Genomic DNA, 19,849 nt, shown 5'->3' on the forward strand with positions numbered 1-19,849 from the left:
CAAAACAATAGTCATAATTAAGTACTTATCTGATGTAGGAATAAAGCCCAGTACATAGTTGTGTTTACTACTAGTGTGAAGTTCAGCTGAGCTATTATACAACCTGACATTCACATATTGTAATCTGAATTATGGTACATTACAAAAAGTGTTTTCATTTTATTTCAGATATAATGTGTTTAACAAGTTCATTTGAGTGTAAACAAGTGTAATGATGTAGGTGGAGGTGTGTGCTATGGACTGATATGTGTTCAGGGGTTCTTGTCTTTTGTTTATACTGGCCAATACAGTAGAGAGTCAGCTTCCTAGCCAGTAGTTCTGTGGTTAAATGACGACGTGCATGTTGCCTTCCTTCAATCAACATGGAAAATATATTAGCATATTAAATACAGAGGAGTTGGAGTCAGAGTGGAAGGATTTATCTACCATCTCCACAGCCCTGCTAGATACTATATATATATATATATATATATATATATATATATATATATATATATATATATATATATATTACTATATACTATATGTTGTTTTGTTGAAGAATAAAAAATGTCTTTAAATAAAGTTTTCCGATGCCTGCACTCCTGCCTGACAAATAAAAATGTAAACTTTTTTTTTTTTAGCAACTTTCATCCGTGCCTCCTAGAAAAATTAAATTAGTGATAAACCAGTGTTTTCTGGATTCTTCTGACTGTATCTGGCTCCAAGAGAGGACACTTAATCAAGCAGCCAAACAAAACATTAGGGTCTTGGTGATTTTGCTAGAAAAAAAAAAGTCACATACTGTATGGGGGAAAAAAATATCGATTTGTCAAAATCATAGTGACAATATTACAGAGAGATTACGTGCATGGGATCAAAGTTGTGCATGAACATTGCAGCTCAAAATGAAAACTTTTTAAGAGATTGGGCAGTACTGGCATAAACTCAGTGCCATGTTTACCACTGTTGGAGTGATTTCTTTATTTCTGTGTTTTACTAGCAAAACAACAATACTCGATGTTGACAAATATTCGAGTAACCTTAAAGCCTTTGTAGATCTCAAAATGTTCACTCCACAAAGAAGTTATCAGTCTAGATTTTTATAAATGACTGGAAGCTGCATTGTGTCAGTTGATAGCTGACTGTTTGGCCACACTGCTTGAAGGCAAGCATGAGTTTGTTTCTACATTTTTTGGCCAGTAACAAATATTTTTTGTCAGATGGTGTCAGTTTTAGACCCGCTCATTCAACTGTGGGAAAAGTACTAAATCTTATGTATGCTCTGTGAATGTTCATTGACCCTGCCCACGTGGAAACAGTTGTCTTTGTTTCAGAGCAGCCATCGTATTCTCCACCACAATAGTGCAGGGGGTAAATCAGTTTCTTCTATATGACAGTAAGACAAATCCTGGCAGCAATCATAGATATTTGTTTGGGCCAGTTTCAATTAATGCTCGGCATATTGCTGTTTTATTCCCATTCTCTGTTTGTAACCGTGTCCCTCTCTCTTTCTCTGTGTACAAGAGAGTTGGGGATATTTACATTTTCTTGTGAGATATTCAAGTTTAAAAAAAACACAGGTGTGAACTTCCTGTATTTTAAAATTGGCAGGAACTGAGATTGTTTTTTTTTTCCTATAAACCAAACAAAAAAAAACCATTTAGCTCAGCATGTATTATTTAATTGCAGACGACAGGTTTATTAAAGAGTTATTTTAATAATGTGCAGAGCAGCAAGTGAAGAACTGTACTTTTGTTTTGTTCAGTTTAAATGATATTGGCTTGTTTTTGTTGTTTTTAATAACGGCAGAGCACAGTAAAGGGTGTGTGCACAGTGGTAAGATATCTTGTGGTTTTGGTTTCAAAGACAAGCCTCCACCCACACTGATCCGATCAAACTCATTTCGGGTTATTCCACCGCGTCCTGCTTACTTTGCTGCAGACTGTTGAACACAAGAAGGCTCTGTGCTATGCCATGTGGCCTCTGCTGATAGTTTAAATACAAAAGCAATCGTTTTCATGTTTAGCAAAGAATAAAGAAATTTGTATATTGATACATTTAGCTTTCTTGTCTTGTTTTGTGATTGATTCTTATAACAATTCAATGAATGCCATTAAGCTAATTACACTTAACACTGAAACTGTACTGTTAAATACAAGGAATAAAGAAATTAAAATGAGAAATGCAACTGTTTGTCTCTCTTATTTGTTGTTTATCAAGATGACAACATGTGTGCACGATTAACTAATAAAAGGTAAAAAATGTTTCATTTCTAGAACCAGAAAATTTCAAAAGACAACATTTTTGACTTTTAACTTTTGTTTGGTGTGTTTTGTAATATATTTAACAGAAAACCCATAGCATTAGTGGTGTCCCCTAACAGCGTACCATGGATTTCACAACAAAGAATATGTGTTTATTTGATGTAAAACTTCACACAGTGGTTCACTTTTACAAATTAAATGTTGTGGTGTAGATATACATAAAAAAATAATAGAAGCATGCAAAAGAGTGTTGAGGATAGAAAACACAAAGCACTTCTTTAAATAAGAGGTTAAAGAACTCTGGAGCAAATTATGCAGGCATCCTGACAAATTTGATGCTGTACAGTTTTCAGCAAACACATTGATGAGGATCAAGTGTCTTTTAGATTACCATATGGGCACGGTGCATGGAGTTTTCTGTTAGGTTTTGTTTAATGTATCTTGGTATACCAGCAGTGGACAGTTAGCTATGCTGCTTTGCCTGACTTCCAATTACGTATGCACTATGAATGTTCAGATGAAGAAATGCTGAAAATTGTGATATGTGCTGTGTGTATGTGTGTGTGTGTGTGTATATATATATATATATATATATATATATATATATATATATATATATATATACAGTGCTCAGCATAAATGAGTACACCCCCTTTAAAAAGTACGAATTCAATCAGTAGCTCAATGAACAAAAGAACAATGTCCAAAATTTTCACAAGGCTGAGTTTTATTGAACACTTGTTAAACTCCATAACATAAAATTAAGGTTAATAATATAACTTAGATCACAAAATCTTCAGTTTCACTCAAATTGGTTGAAGCAAAAATGAATACACCCCGCAACAAAAACTACTACATCTAGTATTTTGTATGACCACCGTGATTCTTAAGGACAGCACCAAGTCTTCTAGGCATGGAATGTACAAGTTGGCGACATATTGCAACATCTATCTTTTTCCATTCTTCAAGAATAACCTCTTTTAGAGCCTGGATGCAGAGTGATGCTCAACTTGTCGCTTCAGAATTCCCCACAGGTGTTCGATTGGGTTCAGATCAGGAGACATACTTGGCCATTCAATCACCTTCACCCTGTTCTTCAGAAATGCAACACTAGCTTTAGATGTGTGTTTTGGATCATTGTCATTTTGGAAAAGTGCACGACGACCAAGTGCACGGAGTGATGGCAGCATCTTCTCCTTCAGTATAGAGCAGTACATTGTTGAGTTCATGATACCATCAATAAAATGCAGCTCCCCAACACCAGCAGCACTCATGCAGCCTCACATAAGGACACTTCCACCACCATGTTTCACTGTAGGCACCATGCATTTTTCTTTGAAATCCTCACCTTTACGACGCCATACAGTTTTGAAACCATTAGTTCCAAAAACAGTGATCTTTGTCTCATCACTCCAGAGTATAGAGTCCCAGTAGTCTTCATCTTTTTCAGCATGGGCCTTAGCAAATTCTAGGTGTGCTTTTTTGTGCATGGGCTTTAGGAGAGGCTTCCTTCGTGGACGATACCCATGCATGCCATTCCTCTGCAGTGTGCGCCGTATTGTCTCACGGGAAACGGTCACTCCAGTTTGGCTTTCTACTGCTTTAGCTAACTGCAGTGAACTTGCGTGGCGATTTTCTTCAACCCTTCTCATCAGAAGACGCTCCTGTCAAGATGTTAACTGCTGTGGACAGCCTGGACGTCTCTGTAAGATGGTTGCACTTCCATCTTTCTTAAATTTTTGGATTACTTTTGCTACAGTATTTTGACTGATATGTAAAGCTTTGCTGATCTTCTTGTAGCCCTCACCTTTTTTGTGTAAAGTAATGATTTCCTTTCTCAGATTTTTTGACATTTCTTTTCCATGTGGAGCCATTGCTGACAGCATGAAATGGGAAGGTCTTTGTTAAGTAATGCCCTTTTATAGTCACCTGTCTGCTGGACACCTCTTAAATGAATCATTAGACTCACCTGTGGTTGAATACCTGTTAATTGGACTTTTGTAGTCTTAAGTGTGGCTTTTCTCCTAAGACTATAATTGGGGTGTACTCATTTTTGCTACATGGGCTTGAATGAATTTGTTAGGATAATCACTTTTTTGTGTTTGCAATCAATGGCCCACATTTGTGGGAGTATTTTGTAGTACAGTATCTCATAGACAATGTTGATACTGAAAGGAAACTAAAGGTTTTCTGACAAATGTAGTGGGGCGTACTCATTTATGCTGAGCACTGTATATATATATATATATATATATATATATATATATATAATATAATGTCACACAAACATTGTGGGTAATTTGTGCTCAACAAAATCTCAATGCTGGATGGTGCACCCAGTATTATTAATAACAAGTAACTGCAGGCTACATAAAACCACTTAAGAGGGTCTTAACAGAAATTTTGCATTATGAAATGTCATGTTAAGTACTGACTGCTGTTCATTCTTTTCTGGTGGTTCTTTCTGTATTATGTACATCTTTAAGAAGATAAGGGCTATATGAGTTGTACTTTGGTGCATGTAGCCTGCTTTTTCTAATCTTCTTCATCCCTATTTATTAAAGCCTACTTTTTTAATTTCTTCAGGCGATCCTTTCCAGAATGATCCTTTTGCAAAACCACAGGCAGCACCATCAGGTAACAAGTAAAAAAAAAATGTGTTTTTCCATCTCTGAATAAATGAGATTACTAGCATGTGCTTTCTCTCCTTCTCTTTTTGACTCATTTTTTTAAGGTGGGTATCAAAAGAGGATGCTACTGATCTGATAAAAGTGCATATATTCTCAGTTGCCATACTATTTATTAAGCTCCTTTATCTGCATGCTTGGTTGCTTTGAAAAGGTGAAGGAAATAAACAAGAAGCCTACTTTTGCTACAATGGATTCTACTCATATTTTGAATGTTGAGCACAAATTCATAAATGCAAAACGTATTGGAATTATTATAGTCCAAATTTTATCCAATCTCCTGTACTGTTTTGTTCTAGTGAGTTTGGTGATGGTAGCAAGCTGAGCAAACTGATCTTTTGCTTCTCCTGTGGTATTTCCTCGAATGCTGTGGGAGATATAAACTTTAAGTATATCTCAGATCTCCTCTTTGTCAATCAATCAATCAATCAATTCAATTTTATTTGTCATTTAGCAGAACATCCAAGATGTGCTGCAGAACGAAAATACGATGCACAAGACATTAATAAAAACACATAGTTAAAATCAGCCTACAATAAAATACTAAAATGCTTCATTTAAAAGACGAATGGCAGTAGGAAAAAAACTGTTTTTAAACCTGGTAGTTCTACATTTCAGGCTGCGGTACCTTCTGCTTGAGGGCATGAGGGAAAATAGTTCAGAGGCAGGATAAGTAGGGTCTCTAGAAATCCGCACAGCTCTGGCCAGACAGCGTTGTTTTGCCAAATCTTGTACATTTGGCAACGGGGCTCCAATGATCCTCTCCGCAGCCCTCACCACTTTCCTCAGTGCTTTCCAGTCCGAAGCGCTGCAGCTCTCCTGCCACAGAGAGCTGCTGCTGGTTAGCACTCTCTCTGTGGTCCCTCTGTAAAAAGTGGTGAGGACTGACTTACTGAGATGGGCCCTCTTTAGCCTCCGCAGAAAGATCAAGCGCTGGTGAGCTTTCTTGATGACGGAGGAGGTGTGCAGGGACCAGGTGAGGTTGTTCGTCACATTAACTCCCAGGAACTTAGTAGACTGCACAATTTCCACAGCAGTGTTCTTAATGTAGACCGGGATGTGTATCAGCTGTTTCTTCTTGAAGTCGATCACCAGTTCTTTTGTTTTTTCGACATTCAGTATCAGATTGTTTTTATCACACCATTCCACAAATGACTTCACCTCCTCTCTGTAATCCCCTTCCCCGTCACCTCGAATGAGACCCACCACTGTTGTGTCGTCCGCGTACTTAATAATTTGGTTTGTGCTGAACTTGGCACAACAATCGTGGGTCATTAGCGTGAAGAGGAGGGGACTTAGAACACACCCCTGTGGAGAACCTGTGCTCAAGGAGATGGTATCTGATTTATTCTTTCCTACCCGTACGTACTGTGGCCTATCCATTAGAAAGTCCAATATCCAGTTTTGCAGAGGTATGCCCAGTCCCAATGGGCCCAGTTTGCTGATCAAATTCTGAGGGATGATGGTATTAAAAGCCGAACTAAAATCAACAAACAACATGCGGACCATAGCGTCTCTATTCTCCAGATGTTCCAATGAAAAATGGAGTGCAATAGATATGGCATCCTCTGTGGCACGGTGAGCCATATCAAATGCATGTACCACTTAAGAGGGTCTTGATTCTGCCATGGACAGTAAACCTGAAAGCCCTGTTGAAAAGGGTGTATTTCTTAACTGTTATCCACCATCTCATTAAATTCCAACCTACTTGGTTGTGATCTTTTTCATATTTGTGCCATCATAACGGTATTCAGTTGGGAGATGGGTGTGTGTTTCCTTGTGTCAGTTCTTTATTTTATGTTGAGGCAGATAATATAGTTAATAGCAGTAGGTACAGAAATGCTGATAGAAATTGTTTGATAGCATCAAACCTGTAATTTCATCAGCACAGCTTACAATGGCATGCAAATATTTTTGGCACCCTTGCTTAAAATGTCTGTTACTGTGAATAGTTAAGTGAGCAGAAGATGAACTGATCACCAAAAGGCATAAAGTTAAAGATGACACATTTCTTTTCAGCATTATATACAAGATTAGTGTATTGTTTTTGTTTTGTACAATTGTATAGTGAAAAAAGGGAAGGGGCACCATGCAATATTTTTGGCACCTCAAGATATTTGAGGTCTCAGATAACTTTTCCCAAGATGGTTTCAGACCTTCATTACTGTGTTAGGACTATGGCTTGTTCGCATTCTTCGTTAGGAAACCAGTGGGTATAGAAAAGAATCCCCCCACTTTGAAATATTCCCTTTTTTTTTTTTTTTGCTTTACAGCCTTAAATGAAAACACACACAAAAAATATTTCTTCCCAGCTTTACTTACTCAATGCAACCTGTAACATCCAAGTGAAAGATATCACAGCTACAGTTCAGAAAAATTATTTAAAAAAATCAAAAACGAGACATACTGAGATTAATTAAGGATCACCCCCCAATGTCAATGTCATTTTGTGGAACCACCTTTTGCTTTAATGACAGGATACTTCTCTATCAGCTTTGCACATCTAGATTGAGTAATATTTGCCCCCTCTTCTTTACAGAACTGTTCAAGTTTGGTCAAATTATATGGTGAGCGTTGGTGGACTGCTATCTTCAAACCTTTCCACAGATTTTCAATGGGATTTAGGTCTGGGCTCTGACTGGGCCCCACAAGGACATTCACGTTTTTCTCCTTCAGCCACTGTGTGGTCAATTTTGCTGTGTGCTTCGGGTCGTGTTGAAAGGTGAACATTCTGCCCATCTTCAACTTTCTGGCAGAGGGTAGCAGGTTGTCCTCAAGAATTTGACAGTATTTTGCCCCATCCATTTTTCCTTCTACCCTAACGAGAGCCCCAGTCCCTGTGGCAGAGAAACACCCCCACAACAGGATGCTGCCACCACAACTCTTTACTGTAGGTATGGTGTGTTGTGGATGGTGAGCTGCATTGGATTTCCGCAAGGTGTACTGTTTGGTATTGAGGCCAAATGGTTCGATTTTGGGCTCATCTGACCATAAGACCTTTTTCCACTCAGCATCAGAATCTTCAAGGTGCATTCTGGCAAAGCTCAAACAAGCCTTAATGTGGCCTTTCTTGAGAAGTGGCTTTTTCCTTGCAACCCTCTCGAACAAGCCACAATTGTGGACCGCTTGTGAAATTGTTGTCACATGCACACCATTAATAATAATACATTTTATTTGTTTGTAGGCGCCTTTCTAAACACTCAGGGACACCGAAAAATAGATAAAACACAGCATTATAAACAAAACTAAAATACAAAAATTAAAATCAGACAGAGCAATTGTAATCAAAGAGAAAAAGCAGTCTTAAACAATTGAGTTTAAGTTTAGATTTGAAAAGTGAAAATGATTCAATATTTCTAAGCTCAGATGGTAGTGAGTTCCAGAGCTGGGGAGCAGAGCAACTGAATGCTCTGCTCCCCATAGTGGTAAGACGGACGAAGGGGACAGTCAAGTGGATGGAGGAAGAGGATCTAAGGGTATGGGAGGGAATGGCAACATGGAGGAGGTCAGACAGATATGGAGGGGCAAGGTTGTGGAGAGCATTAAAAGTTAAAAGAATTTTGAATTGAATGTGGAACTTAACTGGAAGCCAGTGAAGCTGCTGCAAAACGGGAGTGATATGGTGAATAGAGGGGGTTCTTTGTCATAAAATCCTGTAACTCCTTCAAAGTGGCCATTGGCCTCTTGGTAGCCTCTCTTACCAGTTTCCTCCTTGCTCTTCCATCCAGTTTGGAGGGACGGTCAGATCCGGGGAGGGTCCTAGTAGTACCGAACACTTGCCACTTCTTTATGATGGACTTTACTGTGCTCCTTGGGATTGATAAAGCCTTGGAGATTTGTTTGTATCCATCTCCTGTCTTATGTCTGTCCACAACTCTATCCCTGAGATCTTTTGAAAGTGGCTTGCAACCCATAGTCAGTTGTTTGCTGTCAGTTGCACTACCAAGCAAGGGAATGAATGCTCCAGGAATAGCTGTTTTTATGCTTCACTCGTCACACTGATTACAGTTGATCACAGGTAGAAGGAAGCCAGTAACCATGTTCTGCAATGGAAATGGTGCTTACTTACACCTGATTGAGTTTAGGAGGGGGGTGATAGTTATTAATCTCAGTATTTCTTGTTTTTTATTTTTTAAAATTCTTCTGAACTATAGCTGTGATATCTTTCACTTGGATGTTATAGATTGCATTGTGTAAGTAAAGCTGGAAGAAATATTGGTTTGTGTGTTTTCATTTAAGGCTGTAAAGCAAAAAAAATGGGAATATTTTGAAGGGGGGGATTCTTTTCTATAGCCACTATATATTCTGTGACTGATGCGCACAAAGTGGAAGAAGGCTATAAGAAGATAGCAAAGTGTTTCCTCAATTTGTAACATTATTAAGAAATGGCAGTTAACAGCAATGGTGGAGGTCAGGTTGTGTTCTGGAAGACCAAGAAAACTTTCTGAAAAAATTGCTCGTTGGAATGTCAAATAAACCCCAACCCCCCAACAAACCCTGTGTTTCTGCAAAAGACCTTCAGGAAGATTTAGCAGACTCTGGAGTGGTGGTACATCGTTCTACTGTGCAACGACACCTGAACAAATATGACCCTCATGGTAGAATCAGCAGATGAAAACCTTTCCTGCATCCTTGCCACAACGTTCAGCACCTGAAGTTTGCAAATGTACATCTGAGCAAGCTTGATGCATTTTGGAAACTAGTCCTGCGGACTGATGAAGTCAAAATAGAACGTTTTTGGGTACAATGTGCAAAAGTATGTTTGTAGAAAAATAGAGGTGCCAAATCACAAGAAAAAGAACATGTCTCACTATTGAGCATTGGGTGGATCAATCATGCACTGTGTTGTGTTGTGTTGTATTGTGTTGCAGCCAGTGGCACAGGAACATGTCATTGGTAGAGGGAAGAATGGAGTCAAATAATTACCAGCAAATTCTGGAAGCAAACATAACACCATCTGTAAAAAAAAAAAAAAAAAAAAGTTGTACTTAAAAAAAAAAAAATATGTGTCCTACATCAAGGTAATGATCTGAAACACACTTCAAAATCTACAATCGAATACCTGAAGAGGTGCAAAGCTGAGGGTTTTGCCATGGCCCTCACAGTCCCCAGATCTAAACATCATTGAAAATCTGTGAATACATCTCAAAAGAGCAGTGCATGCAGAATGTCCCAAGAATCTTGGCAGAATCTGAAGCCTTTTGCAAGGACAAATAGGACAAAATACTTCAAGTAAGAACTGAAAGACTCTTAGCTGGTGATAAAAAGTGTTTAAAAGCTGTGATACTCGCCAAAGGGGCTCTTACTAAATACTGACCATGTAGGGTACCCAAACATTTGCTTCAGGCGCTTTTCATTTTTTTAAATATTTTGTATCTTCTGAATGATGAAAATAAAAGTGTAATCTTACTTAAAATATTAAAGAAATGTGTAATCTGTAACTGTATGCCTTTTGATGATCAGTTCATCTTCTGATCACTTAACTATTCACAGTAACAAACATATTAAGCAAGGAGCCCACACATTTGCATGCCACATTGTATGAGGGTTGACAACAAAGCTTTACTAAACTTTTTTTTTTTTTTTTTTTTTTGTTAATGATTTATGTAGAATCGTGAGAACATGCTAATTGGATGAGTAGCTGTATTTGCTGCACACCTTTTTTATTTCCTTTAACTTCAATACATTTGTGCCAGCAAGAAATAAGAGCATGTATTTTGTTCTTGTATCACCCTGAATCCTTTATTCACAGCCACTGCTTTAATAACAGTGAACAACCAAGATTTTGCTTCCTGAACACTTCTTGTGAGTCTCTTAAGGATTTTGGCCTGCTAATCAAAAAAAAAATCAATTGAAATTTTCCGTTATCATACCATTTCATTGCAATTGGCTATTTTTTTGATTTACTCTTTTGTTATAAGTATATTGTGTGCAAAATTATTAGGCAAGTTGTGTTTTTGAGAATTTAATTTTAATGTGTAACAAATACAGTGCTATTAGTCAATCCAAAATCTTAATAAATCTGAAAGTTTTACAACGGAAATGTGAGTGTGAACATTCTCAGGGGAATACATATATGTGCACAATTATTAGGCAACTATTCGCATGCTGAATTATTATGCAACTAAAGGAAAATCGAAAATTTTCCCATCATACTTGTTTATTTCCATCTGTTAAAGTGAGAATAATAAACAAACAACTCAAAATTTACAAATAAACATTTCTGACATTTCTGAAAAAAAAAATCAGTGACCAACATAGCCACCCTTCTTTTCAATAACAGTCATAATAAGCCTTCCATTCATGGAGTCTGTCAGTTTCTTGATCTGTTGACGATCAACTTTTTGTGCATTAGCATCCACAGCCTCCCAGACATTGTTCAGAGAGGTGTACTGTTTTCCTTCACCGTAAATCTCCTGTTTAATAAGGGTCCACAAGTTCTCAATAGGGTTTAGGTCAGGGTCTTTCATCTTTAAGGCCTTTACTGACTAGCCATGCAGTGGAGTACTTTGGTGCATACAATGTAGCATTGTCCTGCATAAAAAATCATGGTTGTCTTGAAAAATACAATCTTATTCCTGTACCACTGGTTGAAGAAAGTGTCTTCTAAAAACTGGCAGTAGGTTTGGGAGTTGATTTTTGAGTCCATCTTCAACCTGAAAAGGTCCAACTAGCTCATCTTTAATAATACCAGCCTATATCAGTACCCCACCTCCACCTTGGTAGCGTCTGAGTCGAAGTGGAGCTCTGTGCCACGGGCCCATCCATCTGGTCCGTCAAGAGTCACTCTCATCTCATCAGTCCATAAAACCTTTGAAAAAATCTGTCTTCAGATATTTCTTGGCTCAGTCTTAACGTTTCAACTTATGTATCTTGTTCAGTGGTGGTCGAGTTTCAGCCTTCCTTACCTTGGCCATGTTTCTGAGCATTGAACACCTTGTACTTCTGGGCACTCCAGGTAGGTTGCAGTTCTGGAATATGACAGCACTGGAGGATAATGGGTTACTGGTAGTTTCACTTTTGAGTCTTCTCAAATCTTTGGCAGTTAATTTGCTTCTTTTTTTCTCAACACGTTTCTTGCGATCCTGTTGACTGTTTGCAACAAAACATTTGATGATTCTGTGATCACGCCCCAATATCTTCAGAATCAGAATATCTTTATTGTCATTGTAACAAATACAATGAAATTAGGTGCAGTCCCTACGGTGTCAAAATATAAATAAATATAATTACAAAAGGATAGGAAAGGATAAGAAGAAATGAGGTAGGACACAGACATTCAACATAAGACCTTAAGCTATTTCAAGAGTGCTGCATCCTTCTGAAAGACTTTTTACAATTTTTGACTTTTCAGAGTCAGTTAAATCTCTTTTTTGGCCCATTTTGCCTGAGGAAAACAAGCTGCCTAATAATTATGCACACCTTGATATAGGATATTGGTCTCCTTAGGCAACACCCTCCCTCATTACACAAATACACATCACCTGATATGTTTAAGTCCAATAAACATTCAAGTTTATACATCTTGCTTGAAGAAGGGGCCTGAGTTGCCTCGAAAGCTTGCATATTGTAATCTTTTTAGTTAGCCAATAAAAGGTGTCATTTTGCTATAATTCTCACTACACCTTAGAGTTGGAATATATGCACACAAATTATAATATGGTCAAAATACTCCTTTGCCTAATAATTGTGCACACAATGTATACATATACAGTGCAACTATAGCTGGAATGTCTCAGATATAACAAGTGCTGCTGTTTGATTTGCCAATGGGACAGGCTTATTAAATTACAAAGAACGGGCCGCTCCGTTAAGTGGGCAGAAAAGTGTTCCACATAAAACATTTGTCAGCCCAACAAATATTTTTCTGCCTCCTCTTCCTATACAACTGGGACTGATGAAAAATTTTGTGAAAGCAATCAACAAGGAAGGTGAAATATTTCAGAATTTGAGACAGATGTCTCCACTAATAACTTACGCTAAGATTAAGGAGGACATTTTTGTTGGTTTACAAATCAAACATGTGATCAATAGCAAAAGCAGTTTGAAGATCTGCTAGTTGGCCTAAGGAAATTGTAAGGATAATGTTAAAAATTTTCTTGGCAACTACCGAGCACCAAACTACATCTAGCTGGTTGACACCATACTTTCAAGCATACAAAATCATGAAGTACAGCATGTTGATAGAGATTAATTTTTTCCCTTCACACTTGGGCTTCTCTCCTGCTAAACTTGTTTCAGTTGTTGACAAACATGGTGAAAGGTTTTACCAGGACATAGCAGAAATGGAAAAGCAAGTGGAATTTATCAGTGCAGGCTTACTATTGTTAGATGATGAAACTAGAAACATCAGAACCTGAGTGTAAATAAAAGTTAGAAGTAAAATGTTTTTAGCTCAGTTGAGCTAATGCTTTGTCTATTCATCATTAAGCAATTAAACACACTAAATTCAACTGTTTCTCTATCCATTTTCATACTTCATTTATCCAGTGCAGGGTCATGTGGCAACTGAAGCCTATCTGCCTTATTCATCAGGCACAAGGCAGAAATAAAACCTAGTAGACAGGACACCAGTCCACTGCAGGGTGAACACTCACACACGCATACTAGGGGCAATTTTGCAGCACCAATCCACCTAACCTCCAAGGAGAACTTCCAAACTTCATGGGATACAAACCCTGGTCTCCTTACTGGGAGGTGGTAGCACCACCATGCCACCCACATTACATTCACTTAAAGTTAATTTGATGTTTCTTCAAATTTCTACATGGCACTATCAATATGAAGTTATTTTTGTGTTTAATTTGAATCTATCCGTCATAATCACTCAAATTTTCTCATGGACTAAAACCTTTAAAAAAAAAATTTGTTGTCCAATGTAACCTTATTGTCACTCCCAAACCTTTTCCCCTGGATGGCTTCTCTAAAGGGCGCCAAATAGATGGAAATACAAATGTTAATCACATGTGAATGTTTAATATTTCCTTCTCCTCCACAACACCACACAAGGCTGTTTTAAAGGACCTGATGCACAAGCACCAGAACATACTGTACATTATTCTGTGGCACTGCAATAACAAGTGGGACATTTCAGATTAACCACAAAATACGTTTCAGACATTTCCTGTTAATTTCAAGTGAAGCATAGAAAGTGTTATCAGGTTTTTTGGGCAACCCCTGAACAATGTTTATTTTATTCTGTTAAGCTTTTTTAATAAAAAAAAAAAAAAAAAAACATTATAACTACACATTCAGACTAGGATGTGTTATAATGGTTACTGCTTTAGACACAGAAATAATGTGAAAAAATAAAATAAAATCCTGGATGGTTTTCCCAGATTTTCTCTTATCACTCTTCATTTATTATTAGCCGCTCATGATGAGAATTTATTTGTCTTTGCTGCTTTCATATGAGCACTTCTCAGTAAACTGAATGCAAAAGTGAGAGAAGACAAGGTTGTCTTATTGTTTTTTTTTTTTATTTCTTTTATTAGTAATGCTGGTAATACTTCTTGTTGGCATTTCAAAATGAAGACTAATTCCAAAAAGAATTTTGTTAGTAACTTTAAGGGCCTTTTGAAACATGATGCTGTCTGTTTAAGCTGATCAGTGAATCAGAACCTTAGCCTAAGCTCCAATCCTGGATTGAGCCAGTTATCTGCTAAAACAAATGGACAATGGGCAATCGGTATACCCACAAAAAAAAAATCACCATGTGTTATTCTTTAAAAATGTACCTTGCTTACTTCTTGCCTGACATTGTAATAAGAAGATTTTAGGAAGCTAACTGTAGTATATGACAGAATAAAGTGAATAAATACATTTTAAGCTTGGTGAAGAGAACAGTATGCAAAAAGAGCAAAAATAAATACAGATCGGGGTCTTGAGTTAAGCTGGTTTCAATTTATGACAATACTCACAGATACAGAAGGGAACATAAATCTCAAAATTTTTCCTTTCATCTGAATTTCAGTTAACTTTCACAGTTTTTTCTTCTTTGTGAACAAAATAAAATTATTTTTGATACACATGCAGCAGCCATCCCTAATGTTGAAACAGTACATTACAGTGCAGTACAGTACATACTTTGCCGCAATACCTTAGTTTTCCTTTACGTAAAACATTGTGCAGCTTGCAGAAGAGCTTTGTCACAGGTAAGTAGATAAATCAACACCAGGTTATTTAGCTGAACAGTAGAGCCCCCCCCCCCCCAGCCACACACACACACACCTACACACACACAATCTTGTAAGGCAGGCAGTGTGGTATAGTGGTTAAGGCTTTGGACATCAAACCCCGAGGCTGTGGGTTCAAATCCCGCTACTGACACGGTGTGTCCCTGAGCAAGTCACTTGACCTGCCTGTGCTCCAACTGGAAGATCAAAAAATAAGTAGAAATGTAATCAATTGTGTCATAAATGTTGTAAGTTGCCATGGATAAAGTTGTCAGCCAAATAACTAAATGTAAGTAATTTTCATCATCCAAAGTGTGTATCCCAGCTGTGCCTTTTTGGGAGTTACTGGATGAAGGTGGTTGCACTCTGAGCTGACCCTCAGTAGATGTGTTTATCAGCACTGTGTACAGCCATCCAAATGAGCTCAGTCACGTATACATTGACAACTGACTATTGTGCTAAGCAGTAGAACCTGCTGCTTATGATTCCTAGCATCCTAAACACACATCTCAGCTGTGCTTTCTCAGTGAGTAAAACCGCTAGGAGGAAGAAGCAACACCCTGACTTTTCCCCTCAGAAGAGACAACATGCATCTCACAAGAGTCACTTAGTTGTGGATTTTTGTGCCATTGTGATGCCTTTTCTAGCTCCATAGGGTACAATATTATGATCAAAACCTGGGGAGTGTTTAAACACAGGTAGTACATACCCATGGTTCAGGTTAGTTTAAAGTTATTTGTACTTGGTGATTTAATATATAGTAATATCGCTTCACTTTTGTAAGTCTGGAACATTTTTCTGTAAAGAAAGTAATAAAACATTTTTGATGATTTTTTCCGTTAATGGACATTTGTAGTGCAAGTCCTAACTTGCATACAAAATCAGGTTACAAACATCCTGAGAATTAGAACTTGTTCACAACCCAAGATCTACCTGTATATTCAGAAAAGAAGGTGCTACTATAGCTCATAGAAGATTGTCCAGGACAGACATTTAAAAAAAAAAAAAAAAAGTACTAGAGGATAGGAAGAGAGGAACATGAACAGAGAAGTATGCTAACATTGAGGTAAGCATACTGTAATAGAGAATAGAGTAAGGACCATGTTTGGTCATTTTGATGAAGTTATTTAGCTAGAAAATGGAACAGGCAGTTGATAAGGCTAAGCATTGATGTGTCATTTAATAAATGTTGGCAACAGTCAATTCTTGTTAAATTACGGTTAAAAGTAACTAGAACCGTAGAAGACAATCACTTGTGATCTCCACAATACCATCTAGTCATAAAGAAGGAACAAGCCAGGCCTGTTTCAAGATATTACATAGCTGTTAAAAGTGGGAGATATGAGATTAGTGACAATGTGTGACAAGAAGAGACCTGAGACATTGTAAAGGTTTGGGGCAGCCACCCGTATAATGTGTTCCTGGCTGCAAAAAGTAAAAAGGTTGGTAGCAAGTAAAGTTTACAAGACAGAGTCCAAAGCAGAACTGAATTCCAGAGGAAGGGAGTGAGGCTTTATAGGAAGTCTGGGGGAAGTGATGTCGTCCTCGGGGCTGGGATCAGAAGTGGCGTGTCCCGAGTCAAGGCAGTGGCTCCTGGTGGGATTTCCCGGGAATGGTCTGCATGGAACTTAGAAAGAGCGTTAGTGCTCCCCGCCACCCCCTGGGCAGGTGTGTTACCATTATTCTCCAAGCCCTTCAGCTGCCTCCTATTCACACGTGTGTGACAATGTATATATATTTATTTATATATATATATATATATATATATATATATATATATATATATATATATATATATATATATACAGTGATCCCTCGCTATATCGCGCTTCGCCTTTCGTGGCTTCACTCCATCGCGGATTTTATATGTAAGCATATTTAAATATATATCACGGATTTTTCGCTGCTTCGCGGGTTTCTGCGGACAATGGTCTTTTAATTTCTGGTACATGCTTCCTCAGTTGGTTTGCCCAGTTGATTTCATACAAGGGACGCTATTGGCAGATGGCTGAGAAGCTACCCAGCTTACTTTTCTCTCTCTCTCTCTCTCTCTTGCGCTGACTTTTTCTGATCCTGATGTAGGGGGATTGAGCAGGGGGGCTGTTCACACACCTAGACGATACGGACGCTCGTCTAAAAATGCTGAAAGATTATCTTCACGTTGGCTACCTTCTGTGCAGCTGCTTCGTGAAGCGACATGCAGTACGGTGCTTCGCATACTTAAAAGCACGAAGGGCACGTATTGATTTTTTTTTATCTGTCTCTCTCTCTCTCTCTCTCTCTCTCTCTGCTCCTGACGGAGGGGGTGTGAGCTGCCGCCTTCAACAGCTTTGTGCTGCGGTGCTTCGCATACTTAAAAGCAAACAGCCCTATTGATTTGTTTGCTCCTTTGAAGAGGAAGATATGTTTGCATTCTTTTAATTGTGAGACTGAACTGTCATCTCTGTCTTGTCATGGATCACAGTTTAAACTTTTGAAAAAGAGACAAATGTTTGTTTGCAGTGTTTGAATAACGTTCCTGTCTCTCTACAACCTCCTGTGTTTCTGCGCAAATCTGTGACCCAAGCATGACAATCTAAAAATAACCATATAAACATATGGTTTCTACTTCGCGGATTTTCTTATTTCGCAGGTGGCTCTGGAACGCAACCCCTGCGATGGAGGAGGGATTACTGTATATATGTATGTATATGTAAGTTTGAAATTCAAAATGAAGTGGTGTAGATTTAAACATAAAGATGGTTAGATATATAGGTAGTTCTGTTCATACATTTTGATCTGTTGAGGCAGAACATTTATAGAACTTTGCAAGCTCCTAATACTGAGCTAAGGAAGTGCAACATATTCATAATATTAGTCCTCTTTCATGAACCCTAATTCAGATTGATAATTACTTTTGCAGTTTTTAACTTGCTGCTTCATGTAGTTCTTTATTAATATTTATAATGACGTATATATTTACAAATTGGTCACTTATAATCATCTCTAAATATATGCAGGCTTGGATCGGGTCAATTGATTGGTTTGGATTGTGTAATTGATAAGTATTTTTGTGTGGCATTGGCTTAAGATTAAATTTTGTTGTTGCGGGTATGGAGAAAGATGTTTTAATATATATTAAAATCTTCCATCAACACTTTATGATTATAATTTATAACTAACTCAGATAAAAGGCTGTCACATTCCATAGATTATTACTATTATTGTGCTGTACTCCGTGTTAATACCTAATAAATGTGCATCAGATGATGTTTATTCACCTAAATTTTTAGATCTAGTTAAACTTAATCACATAAAAGTATCCCAAGACCACCTCTGACCAGTATCTCTTGATTTACGAAAGAATGTATAGCCATTTGGTGCTGCCTCAGCTAAGGGAATAGTATCAGATTTACTAAGCCAGGTTTCACTAAGATGTCTCAATCCAGGCTTTGTACTTAACACTACAATTACCAGAGTCTACGAAAAAACTCGTAGATCCGGCCCACCTTAAAACTGTTCTCACCTCTCTTTTGTCTTCTAAATGTGCCGATTAAGAGGAGCAGCGAGCAGCCGGCTATTCCATCCCCCACCGTCGCAGAACGTTTCCCAGCTCATGCCTTGTTTGATTACCTGGGAGTGACTGAACTGCTGAGTTTTAGAATAGAAATAACAGATCGCTATTTGGAATACATGCATTTCATGCGTGTTCCGTTTCTATAGTAATCTGTGTAAACACATTGCTAAAACAGAAACTTTTTCATATTTTAGTAATAAATGTTACATAATGTAGGTATAAACTATAAAATGTGTAAAGCCCGAGTTCCTAAGATCAAATAAACACTTCCACAAAAGCTTCACACACCATGTAACAGTTTCCGTGGCGTAGCGCGCTAAGATTTGCCTCTCAGAGCGAGTAGCTTTTCTCTGCCTCGCAAACATGAGTTCAATTCCCCGCTGGGGATAAAGTGTTACTTCTTTTTTTTCTTTTTAACGTAGCTTTTCTCTGCCTCGCAAACATGAGTTCAATTTCCCGCTGGGGATAAAGTGTTACTTCTTTTTTTTCTTTTTAACCTCAAACGGACATAAAATTTGTAAATTGGTATGGACTGTCAGGTAATGAGATCGTTATATTTTCATGTGGGATGCTCCTTTTAAAATATTTTTTTAACAATTGAGACTGCAATTAACATGAACAACTGTCCTTATAACTTATTTTTTTCAAGATCCATAACACACAGACAGACAGAGCACTGCGTAATACAGAGACAGACAGGCAGAGATATACAAACAAACAGGGAAGGCACATGTACTGAAAGAAAAAGCACTGAATAAGCTCACCCGCTCTAACATCACCCCTCCCCCTGATCTGACTCTCTAAGTAACAGCGCAAGTTCAGACACAAACCAAGTGTAATCAAGAGTCCTGGTTCGATCCCCACTCACTCCTATGTTTGCCGTTTTCAGTAGTAAGCTGCTCTTTTTGTTAATATTATACAGTACACACATGCACTTGATTTGTGTCTGTACTTGTGCTGTTACTTAGAGAGTCAGATCAGGGGAGGGGTGATGTTAGAGTGGGTGAGCTCATTCAGTGCTGCAGAAACAACGCACATGTTGATTTTTTTTTCTTTCAGTACATGTGCCTTCCCTGTTTATTTGTATATCTCTGCCTGTCTGTCTCTGTATTACACAGTGCTCTGTTTGTCTGTGTGTTATGGATCTTGAAAAAATAAGTTATAAGGACTGTTTGCTGACTTGGA

The 19,849-nt window shown here is 37.9% G+C and overlaps 1 protein-coding gene across 11 annotated transcripts in view; it reads left to right on the plus strand.

The window, feature by feature from the left end:
• eps15l1a (epidermal growth factor receptor pathway substrate 15-like 1a) overlaps positions 1-19,849 on the plus strand; it is a 278,411-nt gene that overhangs the window by 166,543 nt on the left and 92,019 nt on the right. For 10 of the 11 annotated variants that reach the window (XM_051934981.1, XM_051934982.1, XM_028816533.2 and 7 more), the window contains one exon: positions 4,833-4,883. The exons of the other annotated variant lie outside the window; for it this stretch is intronic. In XM_051934981.1, the coding sequence (XP_051790941.1) occupies positions 4,833-4,883 (51 nt within the window). The remainder of the gene's footprint in view (positions 1-4,832; positions 4,884-19,849) is intronic. 11 annotated transcript variants of the gene reach the window in all.

Source organism: Erpetoichthys calabaricus, chromosome 12 (genome assembly GCF_900747795.2).
Source record: "Erpetoichthys calabaricus chromosome 12, fErpCal1.3, whole genome shotgun sequence".
Classification (NCBI taxonomy): domain Eukaryota; kingdom Metazoa; phylum Chordata; class Cladistia; order Polypteriformes; family Polypteridae; genus Erpetoichthys; species Erpetoichthys calabaricus.